General features: G+C 33.5%; 1 protein-coding gene across 3 annotated transcripts in view; it reads left to right on the top strand.

The window, feature by feature from the left end:
* The window catches only part of LOC126738026 (protein winged eye), a 117477-nt gene that overhangs the window by 67974 nt on the left and 26959 nt on the right, over positions 1 to 22544 (top strand). For 2 of the 3 annotated variants that reach the window (XM_050443187.1, XM_050443185.1), the window contains 2 exons: positions 5235 to 5357; positions 5412 to 7726. In XM_050443187.1, the coding sequence (XP_050299144.1) occupies positions 5235 to 5357; positions 5412 to 7726 (2438 nt within the window). The remainder of the gene's footprint in view (positions 1 to 5234; positions 5358 to 5411; positions 7727 to 22544) is intronic. The other variant, XM_050443186.1, reaches the window with a different exon arrangement.

Raw genomic sequence — 22544 nt, forward strand, 5'->3', positions numbered from 1 at the left:
GTTTTTGTAAAAAGAGGAAAATCTCTTTTGTGCTATTTTTATCTTCTTATAAATGTGTTTAATTTAAAACTCAGCAATTATCCATATTCATCAATATATGGCTTTAATGTAAAAATATTTAAATTTATTTAATAAATTCCTGTATTAGAAGGAAATTCCAGATGATGCTGGGAACTATAGACCCATTTCTCTTCTCCCAATCAAGTCCAAAGTTCTGGAAAAAATATCTGTCAGATCAGATGATACCTACACAGTATTTTGAGGAAAATAACCTATAGGTATTCAGTGGAAGTCAATTTGGGTTTATGAAGGACAAAAGCACAATACTGGGCATACTAAATATGTTGGTTGATGTCATGGATGCTTTTAATAAGCGATGCTATAATAGGGTCTTGTTCTGTGTTCTCAGCAAGCCTTCGACTGTGTTGACTATCGAAATCTTTTAGGGACGCTTCGGTCATATAACTTTAATAAGGATAGTATTAAATTCCTAGAATTATTCTTGACAGGCAGGTATCAGAGAGTCCGGTACAGGGGTGTAGTGTCCACAAAACAGGAAATAAAAATTGGTGTCCCACGGAGCTAAATTCTAGGTCCAATTTTATTTTTAATTTACATGATTTACCACTAGTGGATCCAAATGTAAAATGACACTACAATCTCGATTACTGGCAGAAAAGTGGTTCATTTCTAACAGGCTGGTGTTGAATGTGAGCAAAACTGAGAGAATGTTTTTTTTCTCTAAGGAGTGTTGATGACCTTAATGATCATGTATCACAGATTAAATTTTTTGGTGTTATTATGGATCCAAATGTACAAAGGGATCTGCACATTGAGTGGGTAGCCTCAAAGCTTAACAAATATCTGCAAATGATGCAAACTCGTTAAAATTTGGGCGTTTGTACCTATAATGTTAGTCTAATTTTAATCCATATTAATTTGTTCTATTAAGATCGAATATGTTATTTTCTATCAAAACCGTAGTTCCAAAGCACTACCTATTTATTTGCAAAAGTTATTGTGTTGTTAAACCATGTCCCAGTAACTCCTATAACATCCTTTTTCTCTTCAACAATTAGGTAAATCCTTTAATTCAGTAAAATATACAACTAGGTATCTGACATTTATGTAACCCAACTTAAGAGCGTTCATTAAGACAGTTTATTCAAGCAAAGAAAAATCATATACATTTATTAGTATAAAACAGAAATAAAATAAAATATAAATTCCAAAGTACTACTAATAATAGCACAAGTCCACATAAAATAGAAAAACAAGTTACCTAATACCTACGTATTATTTTCTATATAAAATGGTATGATCTTATTATCATTTTAGAAAAAGAGTACTCTTCTTATAAAATTATGTTAATAAATAATAATGTTATTTACGACTAATCTTTTGTGTACATTTTTTTTTCAATTATTAGTTTTTCATTCATCAGATTCATTAGTTAAATGTATCCGACCTGAAACGAAAAAAGAAATGCCTACTTACTCTTAATAGTCCATGGAAGAGTTTATACTATTACAGCCTACAGCACTTATCCTATGAAATAATTCCAAGTTTCACTAGAAAATCAGGAAAGGACACTCACGCAATTTATGGAGCAATTGTTCAACACACAAATTAATTAAACAGATTCACTTTGACGCCAAAAGTAATTGTTTCCATTTTCCAGGGATTTCTTGTCATGAGCCGCATTTATTTTGTAATTATAAAGATTTTTTCAAGAATTTCTATTGCAGCCACTTAGACCAATTTTTTTTCAACTTTATTCCAGGCATTTATATTATATTGCCTCTTCCTATTCAAGATGTTTGACATCTTTTCATTTCAATTGCAAGTCTTTGCAGCCATTTTCCATTTTATTCCAGACAGTTGGAGCTATTTTCATATTTCTTCCAAAGTTTTCCATTTATTCCCAGGCCTATCAAGCCATATACAATTTTCTTCCTATAGGTATTTTAATAATTTCTTACAAATTGCAAATTTTTCAAATTTCTCATACCCATTCTTGTTATATTTTGGAGTCATATTTCATTTTATTCAAGGCATATAAACCCAGAATATATTTATTTTAAGTAATTTGAGTAATATTCTAGATTTATTTGAAGAGATATTTTCAATTTTATAGGTACTAGACTTTTGAATTAAATTTTAAACGCGTGGAGGTCATTTCTGATATTTGAGACCATTTTTTATTTATCTTGTATTGTTTGACTGTTTATTGGTGTTTAGGGTCTTTTCGTTTATAATCCAGACATTTGCAGTGATTTCTTATATATTCCAGCCTTTTAGGCTATCAATCTATTCCAAGTATTTAGTAATTTTAAGATTCTTCATTTTCATTTCGTCCAGACAGTTAAAGTTCTTACAGTGCAAAAGTTAGAAAAAACAATTTTTAAGAATGTAACGGATAAAAATGACTTGAAGTGCCTGGAAGTAAAAAATATATAAACTTACCTGTTAAAAAAAAAATAAGGCAATTACCTAAGTCACTTTATTTCCTATTTAAGTGCACTAAAAGTTCCATAACTGGCCTGGAAAAACGTGAGAAAATTAGGTACTATCTAATTAATGGATTCAACTGTTAATAATACTGTCAATAATTTCTATACTTTTTCCAGGGAGTTGATATAGGACCTAAAAAGTGCCTTCCAATGGACTGAAGGAATAACGAATTACTTTAGATACCTATAATTTTAACGGTCTAGGAATACCTGGAAAAAACCTAAAATTCTACAAAAAAAATAAATTAGCCCTGTGTTGAGTTGATCTGAAGTTCGTTCCCATGCAGTTAATGTGTTAATACTTGTCTCATTATTAATTTTTTCCTGAAAACATGAAAAAAATTGGAAACAGTTAAATTCATCTTCCAGGCATTTGATCATGATCATTTGATTTGAAATTATTTATTATATATAGAAGTCATAGTAAATACATAATAAAGAAAAAAAATACATTATTTTATGGGGATCATTGACCCAACCGCCATTTGACAATAATACCCCAAGTTATTTACATAAAAACTCCCCAAATAAACCATCAGGTTTCACTATCGCAACACAAACAATCCGAAATTCTATATAAATATCTTGAAAGACTGATAACCATATTGTCAATAAAACTCTCAATCAATGAAACATTCCACAGTTTATCATCTCTCTTTGAACTATTGCCTCCCCCCTTCGTCTCTCTCTCTCTCTAAAACTCTTCCATTCACAATGAGCCTCACATACACTTAATTACGACAACGTCAGGGCCAATTATTCATCCGGGGTATCGCGTTCATAAATGCCTTTTTCAAGATTTCGAAGCCTGTTATCAGCTGCTGGTGCAAATATCAGCCAGTTGGGAACTGTGTCAGCCTTTTGTTTGTTTATTGCCCACTGCATGCATGCCCGATCGATATTTTATTTATTCAGTCGGTATAACAACAGGAAAAAATATTAATAAACAACGACGTTTAATGCGGTCGTTTTTAGACCAGGAAATAATGGGAATTTAACTTGTTTTAGTAATATAGATGTTTAAGTCATTGGCATGTTGTTGCTTTCAAGTCCATCCTCAGGGATCTCATTGTTTTGGTGTGAAAACAGAATGGAGATATATGAAGTGGTTCCTAAGTTATGTTCAATTTAGTCTGATTATAGGTAAAAATCTTGAGGTTTAATTATGGGCTTGAGAAGCTCTAAATTTGGTGGCTCTCGGGACTTGTGTGACAAAATTGGCTCTAACTCGGTGAGTTTTTGAGTTACAGAAATCGTTCTCATATGGAATTGCTAGGTAAGAAATGCGCTTTCTTCCATTTAAAGCCTTTTAAAGATATTCCCATTGTTTCCTGACATATGGATGAAAAAAGTAAAATTTGTAAAAAAAATTAGGTAAAAAAAATGCCCCAACCAAAATTGCCTTTACTACTTGAAACCTTAATACAGAACCATGTTTTTGCCCTCAAATTCTTCCTCGGGAATTTTCCTACATTAACGTGAAAAAATTATGAAAATATTTCCAGTGGTTCCCAAGTTATGCCCAAAAATGTCTGGCAATGAAATGTTGCAATATCTGTTTCAAAAGTTGCAAATTCGGTGACTTTCGGACCTTGTCTGACAAAATCCTTTTTAACTCAACAAGTTTTTCAAATACAAAAATCGTTCTCATATGAACTTATTGGGGAAGAAATGCCCTTTCTTATTTTTAAATCCTTTTAAAAATATTTCAATTATTTCCTGATATATTGATAAGCAAAGTGAAATTTATTAGAAAAAATTAGGCAAAAAAGTGCTCTAATCAAAACTGCCGTTACTACCAAAATTTTTTACTCAGGAGCACGTTTTTACCCTCAAATCCATCCTCAGGAAATCCCCTATATGAATGTGAAAGAATTATAAAAATATTTTCAGTGGTTCTCAAGTTATGCCCAAAAATGTCTGCCAATGAAAAAAATTTTAATGTTGCAATGTGCGCTTCAAAAGTTGAAAATTCGGTGCCTCTCGGACCATGGTTGACAAAATTGCCTCTAACTCAAAAAGTTCTTGAGGTACAAAAATCGTTCTCGTATGAAATTGTTGGAGAAGAAATTCCCTTTCTTCCCTTTAAACCCTTTTAAAAATATTCCAATTATTTCATGATATATTAATGAGGAAAGTGAAATTTCTTTAAAAAATTAGGCAACTGCCCTTACTACCTAAAACCTTAACCCGGAATCACGTTTTTGCCCTCAAGTCCATCCTCAGGAATTTCTCTAGATTAATGTGAAAGAATTATGATAATATTACTAGAGGTTCTCAAGTTATGACCAAGTTATGCCTACCAATGAAAAAAATGTTAAATGTTGTAAATTCGGTGTCTCTCGGACCTTGGTTGACAAAATTGTCTCTAACTCAAAATGTTTTTGAGGTACAAAAATCGTTTTCATTTTAAAATATTGGGGAAGAAGTGCTCTTTCCTACCTTGGAACCCTTTTAAGAATATTCCAATTATTTCCTGATATATTGACAAGCAAAGTGAAATTTGTTAAAATAATTAGGCAAAAAAAATGCCCCAACTAAAACTGCCCTTGCTATCCAAATCCTTAACCCAGAACCATGTTACTACCCTCAAATCCATCCTGAAGAACTACGTTATATGAGTGTCAAATAATTATGAAAATATTTCCAGTGGTTCCTAATTCACGCCCAAAAATGTCCACTAATGATATTTATTTAACATTTAACTAATTTTTTTTCTAGCGCCGGTTCCTATGGAACCAATGGTCCCTTTACCAGTACCAACCATGCCCCCGGTGGGCTTCCAACTGGTACGCGACCCAACCACCGGAGGGCTCCTACTTCTACCCACCACCACCGGAATCGGTAAGCCCTGCCCGATTCCCTCTCACTCTTAACCATTATTAAACTTCATTTCAGCAGAACCACTACAACAGACCGTCGTATGGCCGAGCTACCCACAAACCTCATCAGTTCTTCTACCGTCGTTATCCTCCATGCAACCTCCACCTCTTCAGTTATTAAGTTCGGCATCGTCCGATTACCTCTCGAGCAGTACCACTCTGCACCAACACACCCAAACCCACAGTACAAGACTCGTGGCGGTAACCACCGATGCCAAAAGGAAAATGTTACCCGCCACCACTTTGATCAAAATCGAAACCGACGGTACCACCTTGGACCAAGCGAAAGCTTTGCAGGCGGTTAGCACCATTGCCAGCAATAACAGTACGGTTTTCACCGATCAAACTGTACAACCCCTCGTGACCACTCACGTGATATACCAGCACCCCACGACGAATCTAATTGTGTCCCAGACCCCCATGTCCAACAATGATTCTAGCACCACCTGTAGGTCACAAGCCACATCTCCCGTAACCTCTTGCCTAACTCCTCCACCGGATTCTGTACAGATCCAAGAGGAAGAAATGGTTGTTAATACAGCATCAAACGTACAGGATGCCAACATACAAACCGATACTCCCATTTGTAGCGAAGACGACAATAGTACTTATACCATGTGCGATGTTATCGCAGAAGAAAAGCCTAAGGAGGTGATGACGATTGAAAGTGAGAAAGTCTTAGAAGAAGTCAGAGAAGAAGGGCGCGTGACCATCACAGAACTACCTGAGGAGGCGGTTTTAACTGAGCAGGATAAACCGAAGCCTGACCTAAGCGGCCTGGAACTCTTGTCCAATAGCATTGTGGAGTTTGAAAACCACCGCACAGAACCAGTGGTAGCAACGGAACAAGGAACTGCTTCTTCTCACACAGAAGATTCCTCAAACACCTCCCCAGAAGATTCCATAGAAGAGGCAAAAGAAGTGCAACCGGTGGTCCTGGATGACAACCTGGGAGGGTTAGATCTGCTCTGTGCCCTGGCCGAGCAAAGAATCCTAGAGGAAAACATCGAGAAACCGGAAAAGAAAGAGCGATCCACCAAACATCACAAGGACCGAGAACGCAGACGGGAAAAGAGAAAGTCCAAGAAGCACTCCTCGGATGAGCCTAAGAGGAAAAAAATGAAACATCGATCCAAAGAGAGGGAGCACCGAAAGAGGTCCGATAAAACCTTAAAGAAAACTGAACCGGCATGCGCCTGCAACTATAAACACTATAAGACCCCGCAGTCCGAGCAGGAAGTGAAGAAGTTCCTGGAAAGCAAAGCGCCGCCGAGCTACTGCTGCCAAGGTGATTGGCCCTGCATGAACGCCATCGAACTAGACATGAGAATGAAACTGGCAGAGCTCCAAAGGGAGTACAAAGAAAAACAGAAGGAACTGAGCAAATTAAAGCCGAAGAAACACCATCACTCGGACTGCACCAAAAAAGCCCATAAGAAATCCGAAAGGAGCGACACGCCGCCGCCACCACATTTGGATAAAATCTCAGAAAATGACCCGAGGAACCGCGAGGATCTCCTGAAACCCCCCAAGTTATCTGCCATGCCCAAACTGGCTGAACTTAAAAGGAGAGCTTCCGAAACAGACTCTTCACCTGAAAAAACCTCCTCATCGTCTTCAAAGAAACGAAAAGTGGGCAGACCCAAGAGGATCATGACCCCCCTAGGGGAGATCGTCGGCACCGAAACGATTGTCGCAAAAAAACTGAAAAACAACTTCGTCAACTGTTTGCTGGCCGCCAAAGAGAAGATCAAACAGAAGAACCACGGGGATACCACTCCGCCGCGTTTTATCGAGGAACCTTACACGCATAAACTGAAAAAAGTGAAAAACAACAACAACAACAACAATACAATTGTCATTATGGACGAGGAGAGTAAATCCTCGAAAATGCGGCCTAAACTGAGAGCCGAGGCCACCGTTAAGGTGCAAGAAGATGACGACGAAGTGATCGATCATATCGACGAAGATATCGATGAGGTGAACACTTCAAATGAGAGTTTCAGCGAGGGATTGTTGCATGATAGCAGCATTAGCAGCAGAACTGAGGAAAGTTCGCTTGAGGTTGAAGAGGAGGTTGCGAGAGTGGATGATGATGATGATGAAGAAGAAGAGGCGACTGGTGGTAAAGAGGAGATGCCCAACTTGTGCGCTTTGACTGAGGATCTGCTGGGAACTGATAAGTTGCGGGTGTTGACTGCTATGGGAGGACTCTTTTATGCTGGGAGGCTGAACGCGGTCGAGCCTCCAGATGTTTATTCTATAACGCTTGATGGGGAGAGGGGGAATAGGCCGCATATTATGTCGAGGGAGGAGATATTGAGAGATGCGGTAAGTACTGTGATTTTTTCAACTTTCAAGGTTGGTTTCTTTATTTTTAGTCGCTTTTGAACAAAATACTCAATAAGATATCCAATGATTTTATTGGAGGAATCTGTGGTCCAATTTTCAAGTTTCTAACTCTCTTAGGTTCAGAGATATGAGCATTTTATCCCTAAGAATTTTAACTTTTTTTCAGAATTTATTTTTAACTTCCAAGACTGATTTATTGGTTTTTAATAATTGTTGGGAAAAATGCTGAAATAGGTGTTCAATGATTTTATTCGATGAATATGTGGTCCAAATTTCAAGTTTCTAACTTTCTTCAGAAATATGAGCATTGTGCTCCTGGGACTACCAATAAAAAAAAAATTAACTTCCAAGGCTAATTTCTTCATTTTTAATAATTTTTGGGAAAAATGCTGAAATAGGTGTCTGATGATTTTATTAAAGGAATCTGTGGTCCAATTTTGAAGTCTCTACCTTTCTTAGGTTTAGAGCTGTGCAATCTTCTCTGAATAAAACTTTAGCAATAAAAATCAAATCTTATATTCATGCAAAATTAATTGAACTAGCTTCTCATCTATTTTGGTTAAGGGACAGGTGGAGTTAAATGATAGACCACCACCTGAAAATTATTGTTTTTTTTAATAAGGAAAGTTAATAAAACACTAATTTTGCAAGTTTTTCTCAGTGTTTCTAGATTTTTATTTATAGAGATAAACAGTATATGGTGGTAATTAATTATTGGTTTTATGTAAATAATGTTATTCCTACCTTGAAATATATAGGTATTTGGCTTCCTTTTATTGAGCCTAATCCCAACACTTTCCAATTCCTTTTCCAGCAATTCTCTATGAACATCTTTTTTAGTTGCATTTTAACTTTTTTTCAGAATTTATTTTCAACTTCCAAGACTGATTTATTGGTTTTTAATAATTGTTGGAAAAAATGCTGAAATAGGTGTCCAATAATTTTATTGGAGGAATCTGTGGTCCAAATTTCCGATCTCTAACTCTTATAGGTTCAAAGATAATTTTGTCCTGGAGAATATCAATTAAAAAAATAAAAATTCAACTTCCAAGGCTGATTTTTTAAATTTTACTAATTTTTTGAAAAAATGCTGAAATAGGTGTTCAATGAATTTACTGAAGGAATCTGTGGTCTAATTTTCAAGTCTCTAATTCTCTTAGGTTCAAAATTATGAACATTTTGTCCCCGACAATGTCAATTTAAAAAAAAAATCAACTTCCAAGGCTAATTTCTTAATTTTTAATAATTTTTGGAAAGAATGCTGAAATAGGTGTTCAATGAATTTATTGGAGGAGTATGTAGTTCAAATTTCAAGTCTCTAACTCTTTTAGGTTCAGAAATATGAGCATTTTGTCCGCAAGAATGTCAATTTAAAAAAAAAATTAAACTTCGAAGGCTAATTTCTAAATTTTTAATAATTTTTGGAAAGAATGCTGAAATAGGTGTTCAATGAATTTATTGGAGGAATATGTGGTCCCAATTTTAAGTCTCTAACTCTTTTAGGTTCACAAATATGAGCATTTTGTCCCTAAGAATATTAATTTAAAAAAAATAAAAATTTCAACTTCCAAGGCTGATTTCTCAATTTATAATAAATTTTGGAAAAAATGCTAAAATAGGTGTTCAATGATTTTATTGGAGGAGTATGTAGTTTAAATTTCAAGCCTCTAACTCACTTAGGCTCAGAAATATGAGTGTTTTGTTCCTGGGAATATCAATTTAAAAAAAAAGCTTTTTCAACTTTTAAGGCTGATTTCTCAATTTTTAATAATTTTTGGAAAAATGCTGAAATAGCTGTTCAATAATTTTATTAAAGAAATATGTGGTCCAAATTTTCTATCTATAACTCTTTTAGGTTCAAAGATATAAACATTTTGTCCTGGAGAATATCAATTAAAAAAATAAAATTTCAACTTCCGAGGCTGATTTTATTAATTTTTACTAATTTTTTGAAAAAATGCTGAAATAGGTGTTCAATGAATTTATTGGAGGAATATGTGGTCCAAATTTCAAGCCTCTAACTCTCTTAGGTTCGGAGATATCAGCATTTTCTCCTTGAGAATGTCAACTAAAAATAAAAATCAGTTTCCAAGGCTAATTTCTTAAATTCTAATAATTTTTAGAAAAAATGCTGAAATATAGGTGTATGTAGTTCAAATTTCAAGCCTTTAGTTCTCTTAGGTTCAGAAATATGAGAAATTTGTCCCTGGGACTACCAATTAAAATAAATTCAACTTCCAAGGCTAATTTCTTCATTTTTAATAATTTTTGGAAAAAATGACGAAATAAGAGTCCAATTTTCAAGTCTCAAGCTTTCTTAGGTTCAGAGATATGAGCATTTTGCCCCTGAGAATATCAATTAACAAAAAATCTACTTTCAAATAGGTAGCCAAATGACTTTGATTGCTTTCAAGTATTCTTACGCTTCTTCCACTTACTTAAAGGTAAGCTAAGAATCTATTCCAAGATTTTGACTCTCTTTGGCTGTCTCCAAGAGCCCTTTAAGTACTCCTTAACTTATGCAAGGCACTTCATTATTTGTGCGTATATTATAGAAATCTGAGTTACTTTTCACTGCCTTTTAAGTATTCCTAACGTTATAGCACTCTTTTAGGTAAACATAAACTTCTTCCAGGAACTTGAAGGTGATTTGACATCCGTCTCAGAAATTTGACTGCCTAGAAGAGTCTTCTAAGAGTTAGTAAGCCTCTTTCAGGAGGGGGTCTGTCGAAGGAATATGAGCCACTTTGACTGCCTGCAGATGTCATTTAAGTATTGTTAAGTTTCTTCCACGAACCCGAAGATAACTGATAATCTATTCCCATAATATGTTCGTAAGATTTACTTTAACGATCTAATCAAAATCTCGGTAATACGAAATGTAGTTCAAAAATTCGAAGGAAATTTTCGTAACGTTTTTCCAAAATTAACAATTGGTGGTCTCACTTGGAATCTATGGTCCAATTTTCAAGACTAATTGTTTTAGGTTTAGTGATATGAGCATTCTGTCCCTAGGAATTTACAATTAAAAAAAAATCAACTTCCACGGCTGATTTCTTCACTTTTTAGAAGTCTAATGATTTTATTAGAAAAAATTGTGGTGCAAATTTCAAGTCTCTAACTTTTTTAGGTTCTTAGAAACTTTAGATACCTAGTCATATTAATTTAATAAATATAAGTTTGATGGAAACAGAAAAAATACACTTTTTGGCATAAAAACCTCATTTTAGACTCATTGACGATCAAAGGAACAGTTGATTTCTTATTGGAAATAGATAGGAAAAACTAAAGAAAAAATAGAAATATTTCAAAAAGAAGTAGAGATATTTTACTTCAATTCAAAAAAATTATTTCAACTGCGTGAAAAAAAAATGTAAATTTTGTCTAGGCAGTTGAACCCACTCATTGCAGGTACATATTGAAGAAACAAACCTAACTGCCTGGAAGGAATTTAAAAAGTCACTACTTGGAAAAACAAGGTTTTTTAAAAAATTTCCAGGCAGTTGATGAACAAACACGTTTAAACAATCCACTACAATCATGAATTTAAATTGAAACGCGGTAGAAACAGGAAAATAATTTTTTTCGCCCAAAAACACCCATTTTAGACCTTTTTAAGAATCATTGATGATCGTGGTGAAATGATGCTTCTCGTCTATAATGGGATTAACTACGTCAGAAAAATTGACATTTCAACGTGATTCAAGACACGACTTGAAATGTGATATAACAGTTTTATTTCATTAAGTCCATTTTGCCGTTTAAATTAACTGCAAAAAACGAATTTTTTGAAGCTTCGAACGATTTTACCCCTCGTGTTTTCACCACTTGGACATGGTCTGAACTCACATTAATGAGGTGGATTGTAGCAAAAACGATAGGAACAAATTATATGTTCCATTTTAAAGCGAGATTTATCATGTAAAATATGATCAATTTTCGGTAATTTTTTGAATAAATAAAAAACAACTGAGCTTAAGTTCAACAATCCAAAACCAGAAAAGTCCATCGCAACTCGCGGAACTAAATTTAAATAGGGGCCATGATGGTGTGTACACGCGAAGATACCATCGGCCACCAGCCACTTATCAGGGATCCCATATCGAAAATTATTATCTTTCATTACACGAGGGCCCTCGGACCATGTCCCGCGTGTTGAATAATAGTAATTACCGCAATGGATAATAACTGGGTTTAATCTAACCATGCTACGTTAGAAATACTTGTACATAGTTTCATGTAAAATTTTTTTGATGAAGGTGCTAGGAAACACAAGAGTTTTTTTTTTTAATTTATGTAATGTTCACTTGATTTTGTAATATGAGCCTATCAACTTTCCAAGCTTTTATTGATTTTATATGAATATTTGTTAATGGTTAATGTATTTGCTTTAGAGTAAAGAAGAACCAGACAGGGTAGGACTAGGCACTCCCTAAATTATTCCTGCAAACTGTTTCATCTTATCAGATCGAGATATATTTATATGAAGTACAACTCAATTGGGCCTATCCAGCAATATCTCTTAACTCGCTTGACTATTAAGATTCTCATCTACTGAAGGTATGGGTAGTATAATACAAGCTGGAATTTATTTATTTATTGAAAAATTCCAAACTTTGAAGGTATTTCGATATCTCGGCTTCTATGGGAGCTATCGGAAAAATTCCAACGGTTTTGTCTTAGTTTCGTCGTTCTAAATCCAACGAGACCATCCGCAAGGTCGTAGCTCTTCGAATAGCTGAGATATGGCATTTTTGATGCCCATTTTTTGCCTCAAAAACGGACGTCGAAAACGACTTTTTCAGGATTTTCAAAGTGCTCTCATTCCCTTAGTTCTGCTCGCATCCTGTTATAACCCGATGTTTTCGTAATCTAGGTGACCCAAATAAGACGCTGGTATACTTAGTTTGATTTCGAAAAAAATCAATTTTTGGTGAAAAAATTCGATACGGGGGGGTATACCCGAAAAATGAAAAATTCCAAACTTTGAAGGTCGATATCTCGGCTTCTATAGGAGCTATCGGGAAAATTCCAACGGTTTTGTCTTAGTTTCGTCGTTCTGAATCCAACGAGAACATCCAGGTAGTTACCTGGAAAAGTTAACAAAAATTAAGTGAACTGCCTGGAAAATAAAAAAAAGACAAATAATGTACCCAACAGCCTGAAAAAATGCCAAAAATCATAATTCAACTTTTTTGAAAGAGGCTAAAGGTTAATTTATCTTTCTGGAAAGGCCTAGAAGTATTAACTTATTTAAGAAAAGATAAAAAAAGCATTTAACTGTCCGGAAAAGCGCTAAAAATTAATTCAACTATCTTAAAAACGTCCAAAATATGCAGGTTTCTAAAAAAAGACCAAAAATGTGATTAGTTGTTTGAAAAATGCAAAAAATTTAGCTCAACTGTCTGGCAAAAAGGCAAAAATTAACTCAATGGGAAAATTTTTTTCTGAAATGTCCAAAAAAGGCCAAAAATCGTCTCTAATTGTTTTGTTTCCCTACTATTGGCACAACCCCTAGTAGTAGTCATTAACTTTTCATTGAATTGGCAGTCCAGGTATATGTATAAACTGACACCATGTGTAAAGGAGTAAAGGACAAGGATAAACAAGAAAATCAAGGGAGGACGCCACTGACGAGAGTTTTATTTACTAGGGCCATCTTTCATTTCTATAACCTTGTCGGACGCACTCGATGTGGTACGGGCAGGCTCTCTTATCTGATCTCGTGCCGGCCTATCGCTCTTTTTTCGTTTGTCAGGGACAAGATCGGATCGTTCCCTCTCGCTCTGTTACATTGCCCGTCATGCCCGGTCATAATGACGAGAGCTTTATTACATTTACGGTGCTTTTGATGTATAAGAGCGAGAGAGGGGTACACACGGTCTGAAATTGGAAATCGGTTCTGCTGGTGGTGTTCTTTTACTACTATTGTATGCACGTTTAACTGCGGTTTTTTTCGTCCAGAAAATTGATGATTATTTATATTATATTACATACGTCATTTATTAGTCGAATATGTATACGTGAAAAAGTTGCGTTTCAAATCATCGCAAATTAAGTGATACCGAAAAATGCACTTTTTAGCATAAAAAAAGCCACCTTGTTTGTTCCCAGTTAATTTTATTCAAAACTCTTGTATGTGCAACATCAATCCTAATTATTAATAATAAGATAACTTCTGTTGCTTCAATTTACAAACCATTTATTATTAAGACTAGTTATAATGATCAGAAAAATATAGTTCAACAAATTGGTTCACAAAAAAATTATTTGGTAATTCAGTTTGTTTAAAAGATAAATGTAATATGGTTATTTTAAATGATGGATCACCCACTAGGAAAACAAGGCCAAATGAACTAGACTCTGCCTTTGATCTAAGTGTAATATCACCAGGCTTAAGGACTAAAGTACAATGCAAGGTCCATAATGACTCTGTCTGTTGGATCGGATCATTATCCTATTTTATTAAAACTAGAATGTAATCAATAAATACCAAAGCCAACTGGTATGAACATACTATATAGAAAATCAAATTTTTAATAGCCCAGGTCCTTCCAACACATCAGATAAATACACATTTTTAGTTAGGGTCAATTGGGGTAAATGTAAACTGGGGTAATTGTAGACACATCTAAAATAAGAAACACAACAACATTTAGATTTCAAATTTGGCGCGAAGCTCACTATTCGAGTCGTGCTGACGTCGGGCGAACTTGGTTTCCCTCGAAATTTTACTCCTGTTTGTGCTCTTCTTGCATTAGTTGGCTGCATACCCCCTCAATATTATTCTATGGTTGGCTGATGCAATTTGATGTGTTTGGTGATTTTATGTTGAATTTCGGCACTGAAGTTTTCGAATGCAAATCATCGAGGTAAGTTAGATATTTCATTTGGACATTGTTTGTTATACTATTGTGTCTATTTTACGCCTAAATGTCTGTCGACAAATTTTATAATCACTAAAATAATTCAGTGTTTACATTTCCCCCTAATAAATTTGTTCTTGGGGGAAATGTATACACACTTTTGGGGTAATTGTAAACATAATAAAATTAGTGTCTCGCCGATAATTTATGTAAAATGAGTAATTTCTTTGTCTTGTTGCAGTGTAAAGGCGCCTCGTACTTATGTAAGGAAAAAAGAAGCACCTTCTTATACAACTGAAGATGTTGCGAATGCCGTTGCAGATGTCCAAAATAAAAATAAAACGTATCGTCAAGCAGAAACGTTCTATGGTGTTCCCAGATGAGTTATTTACCAAAGGATAGGAGGAAGAAAGACTCCATTAAATGTGACAAAGGGTGGATGTTCCCAAGTTTTATCCTCAGATATCGAAAATGAAATAGTGAAATGTTTATTGGCACGTACTGCGATGGGTCTACTATGTGACAAAGCAGAACTTAGACAACTGGTTGGAGAGTATGTTAATGCAAAAGGTTTAAGAACACCATTTAAAAATGGAGTACCGGGAGAAGACTGGTTTTCTTGGCATTCATGAGAAGACATCCTGAACTGTCTCTTAAGAAACCGGAATATGCAAAAACTGCGGAAGGATGCTAGAAAACCTGAGATCGTCTACCATTTTTTTGATGAACTGAAAATAATCATTGATGAAAATAATTTAGATGGTAAAGGAAGCTTTATTTTTAATGCTGACGAGTCAGGTTTTAATAATGATCCCTATCATATTAGGGCAATTGGAGAGAAAGGAAAGGCCCTGTGCCGGATATCTGAAGGCTCTGGAAGAGAATCGACGACAGTCTTAGGATGTGTTTCTGCTGATGGAAAAGCATTTCCACCGCTCATCGTATTCAAGGGAGCTGGAGTTCAGGCTCGTTGGACAACCTTCTAGATCAAGCAGCTCTACTGTTGTATGATGGTCACAGCAGTCATATGAGCGTCAGAATTATTGAAGAGGCAATGCACATCAATATTATTTTGATAAAGTTTCCAAGCCATCTTACGGATAAGCTTCAGCCTTTGGACAAGTGTGTCTGGACCCTTAAAGGTGAACTGAAATAAACAATTGGTGAAGTTTGGTAAGGAACAAATGGGACGAGGGTGTGGACGGCTAACTAAGGAAGAATTTACCGAATTACTTGGCATTACTTGGCAAGAGTCTATGGTTTCTAGTAATATAATATCTGGATTTAAAAATACTGGCGTATACCCAGTTGATCGAAACAAATTCCCACAAAATGAATTTACACCAGAAGACTTGGCCAAATACGAAGCTTCCCTCAAAGCTCCGGAATCTGTAACATCCGATGCTATTATTATCCAACCAGTATCCTCTAAATCAACTGTTGCAATTTCTGAACCAAACCCACTTCTACCCACGGTCGGCGATCAAATGCCTTTAACTTCATCATATTGTAGTCAACATCATTCAGTGTCATCAGCTGAAAGCCGACAGCAGCCTTCTACATCGTCAACTGACTACCAAAAATTATTAGTGGCATCTACCTATAGTCCACAACCATCGACGTCATCGTCTATCAGTAAATCGACAGAAATTACCAACATTTTCTTGCCACTCAGCCGCCATGAAGATATTGTTGAAGAGAAAAAACAAGTCATACCGAGATTAAAGCAACAAAGATATGGAGAGGTATTAACAACCAACCAAGTCTTGAAAAGACTAAGAGAAGCAGAAGAGAAGAAGAAAAATAAAGGAAAAAAAAAGGCTAATCCGAAAACGGACAGCAAAAAGTTAGAGCCGAAATTGAAAAAAATTAGAAGTGAACCAGTTGCAGAGTCGGAAAGTTCTGATGGAGAAATAAGTCTAGGTGATACTGATGATGAAATGATTGGGCAGAACCGTAAAAACAAGATATAGAGCTTAAAACAGTCGAGAGTTCAGACTTGTCCACAGGGAAATTTATTCTTGTGCAGTTCAAAGGTGGAAAGAGAAAGACTACTCTTTTTAAATATGTGTGTTTAATTGAAGCTGTGGATGAAAAATTAACGGAAATCAAAGTGACTGGTCTTAAATCCTGGGATGCATCAAAAATGCTTTTCAACATTGTTGAAACTGATGTCAGTTATATAACCTTGAATCAAATCATTGGTGTGCTTCCCAATTCTGGCATTCAAATGAAGGGAGAAAGAATACTATCCAACTTTCCAGCAATAGTTCCTGTTTATGAGCAAAACTAATTTTTTATACCTATAATATTATTATATTTACATACTTAGAATAAATTTCTTTTATTAGCGTTCTCAAAAATAGTTTAGTTTTAGTTAAAATAAACAGAACTGTTGGAAAATATTTACTTTTATCTCGATTTTTCATTTATATTGCAAGCAAAACCTTTAAGGTCACATTATTTTGGGGTAAACGTAAACACGACTTATATCAAAAAATATTTTGCTACACAGCGACTTTAATAGTTTGTTTACATTTGCTCCAGGTTTTCTTCTGGTAGAGTAAATGTGTCAAGAGATGCTTGTTTACAATTACCCCTAAAAAGTAGGGGCAAATGTAAACGGACAACCATGTTGAATATATTTTTTTTATCTTAATGTGCCTTGTAATTACAGAAAACCACTAGTAATTATCAAAGAAGATACTATGAGCATGAGACTGCTAATTTACATATATAACATAATGCGTGATTTCAACAAAAATCGTTTAGCAAGTCAAAACATTAAAAATCGTCCACAATTTCCCCAATTGACCCTAATAGTATAAATGATAATGCTATATTGCCATAAATAAACCCCATTGCCCATTGCTGAAAACGACCACTGGATCACACTATAATAAAATCCAATAATAAAAAAAAGAAGAAAAAGGCACTTTTACAATACAAAAATTACCTCTAGAAAATTTCTGAAGCAAAAGGTCTGACAATTATGCTCAAAATTAAATAAACACATCAAATTCACCTAAAATAGATCAAAAGTAGTTCCGGTAAACAAATTTTTTGCTTTTTACATTTACACTTTTCCAGGCAGTGACCCTTTAAGTGAGTTTTTTTGGTCTTTTTCTAGTCAATTCGGGACATTTTTGGTCTTTTTTTTTAATTTTCCAGGCAGTTGAATTAATTTTTGGTCCTTTTCCAGGCAATTAAGTAGTTTTTTTTCCGCTAAGTTAATTTTTGCCTTTTCCCAGAAATGGGAATTAACTTTTAGCCTCTTTCAAAAAAGTGAAACAAATTTTTGGTAGTTCAGCACTTTTGTTATTCAGTGAGTTTACGTTTTTTTCCAGACAGTTGAGTTAAAATTTCTGCATTTTCTAGAGAGTTAAATACATTTTTGACCTTTTTTTCAGGAAGCTGCGTTAATTTTTCTTCCCTTTTCAGAATTTCTCACTCAGTTTTTCGAATTTTTTCATAGACTTAAGTATCCTTTTTAGATAAATAAAAAAACTTGTAACCTCTTTATTTCTCTCTATATTTATTTTTGCATTTTTTTCAGTGTACACGTTTGGGTCTTTCCAGAAAAGTAAATTAACTTTTAACTTCTTTAAAGAATCTTGAATTAATTTTTAGAATACATCTGTAGGCTTTTTCAGGCAGTTCATTTAATTTTTGGTCTTTTTCCTAGACAGTTCAGCACATTTCTTCCCAGTGAGTTAATTTTTGGCTTTTTTTCACACAGTTCAATACATTTTTCTCATTGGATTTTTTCCAGATAGTTGACTTAATTTTTTTACATTTTGCAGGCAATTAATTACATTTACAAAACTGAGTTTTTTGCACTCTTTTAAGGAAATCGAGTTAATTTTTGGCCTTTATTTAAAGGATTCTGCACATTTTTCCCATTGAGATAATTTTTTATTTTTTTTCGGATAGTTGAGTCAAATATTTTGCATTTTCATATAGCTAAATACATTGTTGGTCCTTTTCCAGGAAGCTGAATTAATTTTTAATTTGCTTAAATGCAGTTGAATTGCTTTTTGGCTTTTTCCACAAATTTTAGCACATTTTTATCTATTGAATTAATTTTTGTTCTTTTTCCAGGCAGTTGAGTTAAAATTTCTGCATTTTCTAGAGAGTTAAATACATTTTTGACTTTTTTTTCAGGAACAATTGAGTACACTTCTGGGTCTTTTCAGAAAAGTAATTTAACTTTTAGCCTCTAAAGAATCTTGAATTAATTTTCAGGTAGGTCGTTACATCCTTAGTCTTTTTTGATAGTTGAGTTAATTTTTCTGTATTTTTCAGACAGTTAACTAGATTTATGGTCTTTTTCTGGGTAGTTAAATTTTTTAAACTCTTCTAAGGAAGTTCATTTAATTTTTGCGTTTTTTCCAGACAGTTTAATTCTTTTTTGATCTTTACCAGGAAGCTGACTTATTTTTTGTGTCCTTTTAAGAAAGTTCAGTTAATTTATGACATTATTGTCATACAGTTAATACTTCTAGGCCTTTCCAGAAAGATAAATTAACCTTTAGGCTTGTATAACACTTTTCCAGGCAGTGACCCTTTAAGTGAGTTTTTTTGGTCTTTTTCTAGTCAATTCGGGACATTTTTGGTCTTTTTTTTTTAATTTTCCAGGCAGTTGAATTAATTTTTGGTCCTTTTTCAGGCAATTAAGTAGTTTTTTTACCGGTAAGTTAATTTTTGCAATTTCCCAGAAATGGAAATTAACTTTTAGCCTCTTTCAAAAAAGTGAAACAAATTTTTGGTATTTTTCCAGACAGTTCGATACATCTTCGGTCTTTTTTTATTTCTTAGGCAGTTATTTTAATTTTTAGCACTTTTCCAGATAATTAGGTAAATTTTGTACTGGTGAATTAATTTTTGCATTTTTTCCAGGCAGTTAAATTTATTTTTGGTCCTTTTCCAGGAAGCTAAATTAATTTTTCATTTGAATTACTTTTAGCACATTTTTATCTATTCAGTTGATTTTTATTACTTTTTCCAGGCAGTTCAGCACTTTTGTTATTCAGTGAGTTTACGTTTTTTTCCAGACAGTTGAGTTAAAATTTCTGCATTTCCTAGAGAGTTAAATACATTTTTGACCTTTTTTTCAGGAAGCTGCGTTAATTTTTGTTCCCTTTTCAGAATTTCTCACTCAGTTTTTCGAATTTTTTCATAGACTTGAGTATACTTCTATCCTTTTTAGATAAATAAAAAAACTTGTAACCTCTTTATTTCTCTCTATATTTATTTTTGCATTTTTTTCAGTGTACACGTTTGGGTCTTTCCAGAAAAGTAAATTAACTTTTAACTTCTTTAAAGAATCTTGAATTAATTTTTAGAATACATCTTTAGTCTTTTTCAGGCAGTTCATTTAATTTTTGGTCTTTTTTCTAGACAGTTCAGCACATTTCTTCCCAGTGAGATAATTTTTGGCTTTTTTTCACACAGTTCAATACATTTTTCTCATTGGATTTTTTCCAGATAGTTGACTTAATTTTTTTACATTTTGCAGGCAATTAATTACATTTACAAAACTGAGTTTTTTGCACTCTTTTAAGGAAATCGAGTTAATTTTTGGCCTTTATTTAAAGGATTCTGCACATTTTTCCCATTGAGATATTTTTTTATTTTTTTTCGGATAGTTGAGTCGAATATTTTGCATTTTCATATAGCTAAATACATTGTTGGTCCTTTTCCAGGAAGCTGAATTAATTTTTAATTTGCTTAAATGCAGTTGAATTGCTTTTTAACTTTTTCCACAAATTTTAGCACATTTTTATCTATTGAGTTAATTTTTGTTCTTTTTCCAGGCAGTTGAGTTAAAATTTCTGCATTTTCTAGAGAGTTAAATACATTTTTGACTTTTTTTTCAGGAAGTGAATTTTTGTTCTCTTTTCAGAATTTCTCAGTTAGATTTTGGAATTTTTTCATAGACTTCTACACTTTTCAAAAAACTAAAATAACTTTTAACCTCATTATTTATCTTTATATTTATTTTTGCATTTTTTCCAGACAATTGAGTACACTTCTGGGTCTTTTCAGAAAAGTAATTTAACTTTTAGCCTCTAAAGAATCTTGAATTAATTTTCAGGTAGGTCGTTACATCCTTAGTCTTTTTTGATAGTTGAGTTAATTTTTCTGTAATTTTCAGACAGTTAACTAGATTTATGGTCTTTTTCTGGGTAGTTAAATTTTTTAAACTCTTCTAAGGAAGTTCATTTAATTTTTGCGTTTTTTCCAGACAGTTAAATTCTTTTTTGATCTTTACCAGGAAGCTGACTTATTTTTTGTGTCCTTTTAAGAAAGTTCAGTTAATTTATGACATTTTTGTCATACAGTTAATACTTCTAGGCCTTTCCAGAAAGATAAATTAACCTTTAGGCTTGTATAACACTTTTCCAGGCAGTGACCCTTTAAGTGAGTTTTTTTGGTCGTTTTCTAGTAAATTTTCCAGGCAGTTGAATTAATTTTTGGTCCTTTTCCAGGCAATTAAGTAGTTTTTTTGCCGGTAAGTTAATTTTTGCAATTTCCCAGAAATGGGAATTAACTTTTAGCCTCTTTCAAAAAAGTGAAAGAAATTTTTGGTATTTTTTCAGACAGTTCAATACATTTTTGGTCTGTTTTTATTTTTTAGGCAGTTATTTTGATTTTTAGCACTTTTCCAGATAATTAGGTAAATTTTGTACTGGTGAATTAATTTTTGCATTTTTTTCCAGGCAGTTGGGTAAATTTTTGCCACCTTTCCAGGCAGTTAAATTTATTTTTGGTCCTTTTTCTAAATTAATTTTTCATTTGAATTACTTTTAGCAAATTTTTTTCTATTGAGTTGATTTTTATTACTTTTTCCAGGCAGTTTAGCACTTTTGTTATTCAGTGAGTTTACGTTTTTTTCCAGACAGTTTAGTTAAAATTTCTGCATTTTCTAGAGAGTTAAATACATTTTTGACCTTTTTTTCAGGAAGCTGCGTTAATTTTTCTTCCCTTTTCAGAATTTCTCACTCAGTTTTTCGAATTTTTTCATAGACTTAAGTATACTTCTATCCTTTTTAGATAAATAAAAAAACTTGTAACCTCTTTATTTCTCTCTATATTTATTTTTGCATTTTTTTCAGTGTACACGTTTGGGTCTTTCCAGAAAAGTAAATTAACTTTTAACTTCTTTAAAGAATCTTGAATTAATTTTTAGAATACATCTTTAGTCTTTTTCAGGCAGTTCATTTAATTTTTGGTCTTTTTCCTAGACAGTTCAGCACATTTCTTCCCAGTGAGTTAATTTTTGGCTTTTTTTCACACAGTTCAATACATTTTTCTCATTGGATTTTTTCCAGATAGTTGACTTAATTTTTTTACATTTTGCAGGCAATTAATTACATTTACAAAACTGAGTTTTTTGCACTCTTTTAAGGAAATCGAGTTAATTTTTGGCCTTTGTTTAAAGGATTCTGCACATTTTTCCCATTGAGATAATTTTTTATTTTTTTTCGGATGGTTGAGTCGAATATTTTGCATTTTCATATAGCTAAATACATTGTTGGTCCTTTTCCAGGAAGCTGAATTAATTTTTAATTTGCTTAAATGCAGTTGAATTGCTTTTTGGCTTTTTCCACAAATTTTAGCACATTTTTATCTATTGAATTAATTTTTGTTCTTTTTCCAGGCAGTTGAGTTAAAATTTCTGCATTTTCTAGAGAGTTAAATACATTTTTGACTTTTTTTTCAGGAACAATTGAGTACACTTCTGGGTCTTTTCAGAAAAGTAATTTAACTTTTAGCCTCTAAAGAATCTTGAATTAATTTTCAGGTAGGTCGTTACATCCTTAGTCTTTTTTGATAGTTGAGTTAATTTTTCTGTATTTTTCAGACAGTTAACTAGATTTATGGTCTTTTTCTGGGTAGTTAAATTTTTTAAACTCTTCTAAGGAAGT

The sequence above is a fragment of the Anthonomus grandis genome, chromosome 6, assembly GCF_022605725.1.
Source record: "Anthonomus grandis grandis chromosome 6, icAntGran1.3, whole genome shotgun sequence".
NCBI lineage: Eukaryota > Metazoa > Arthropoda > Insecta > Coleoptera > Curculionidae > Anthonomus > Anthonomus grandis.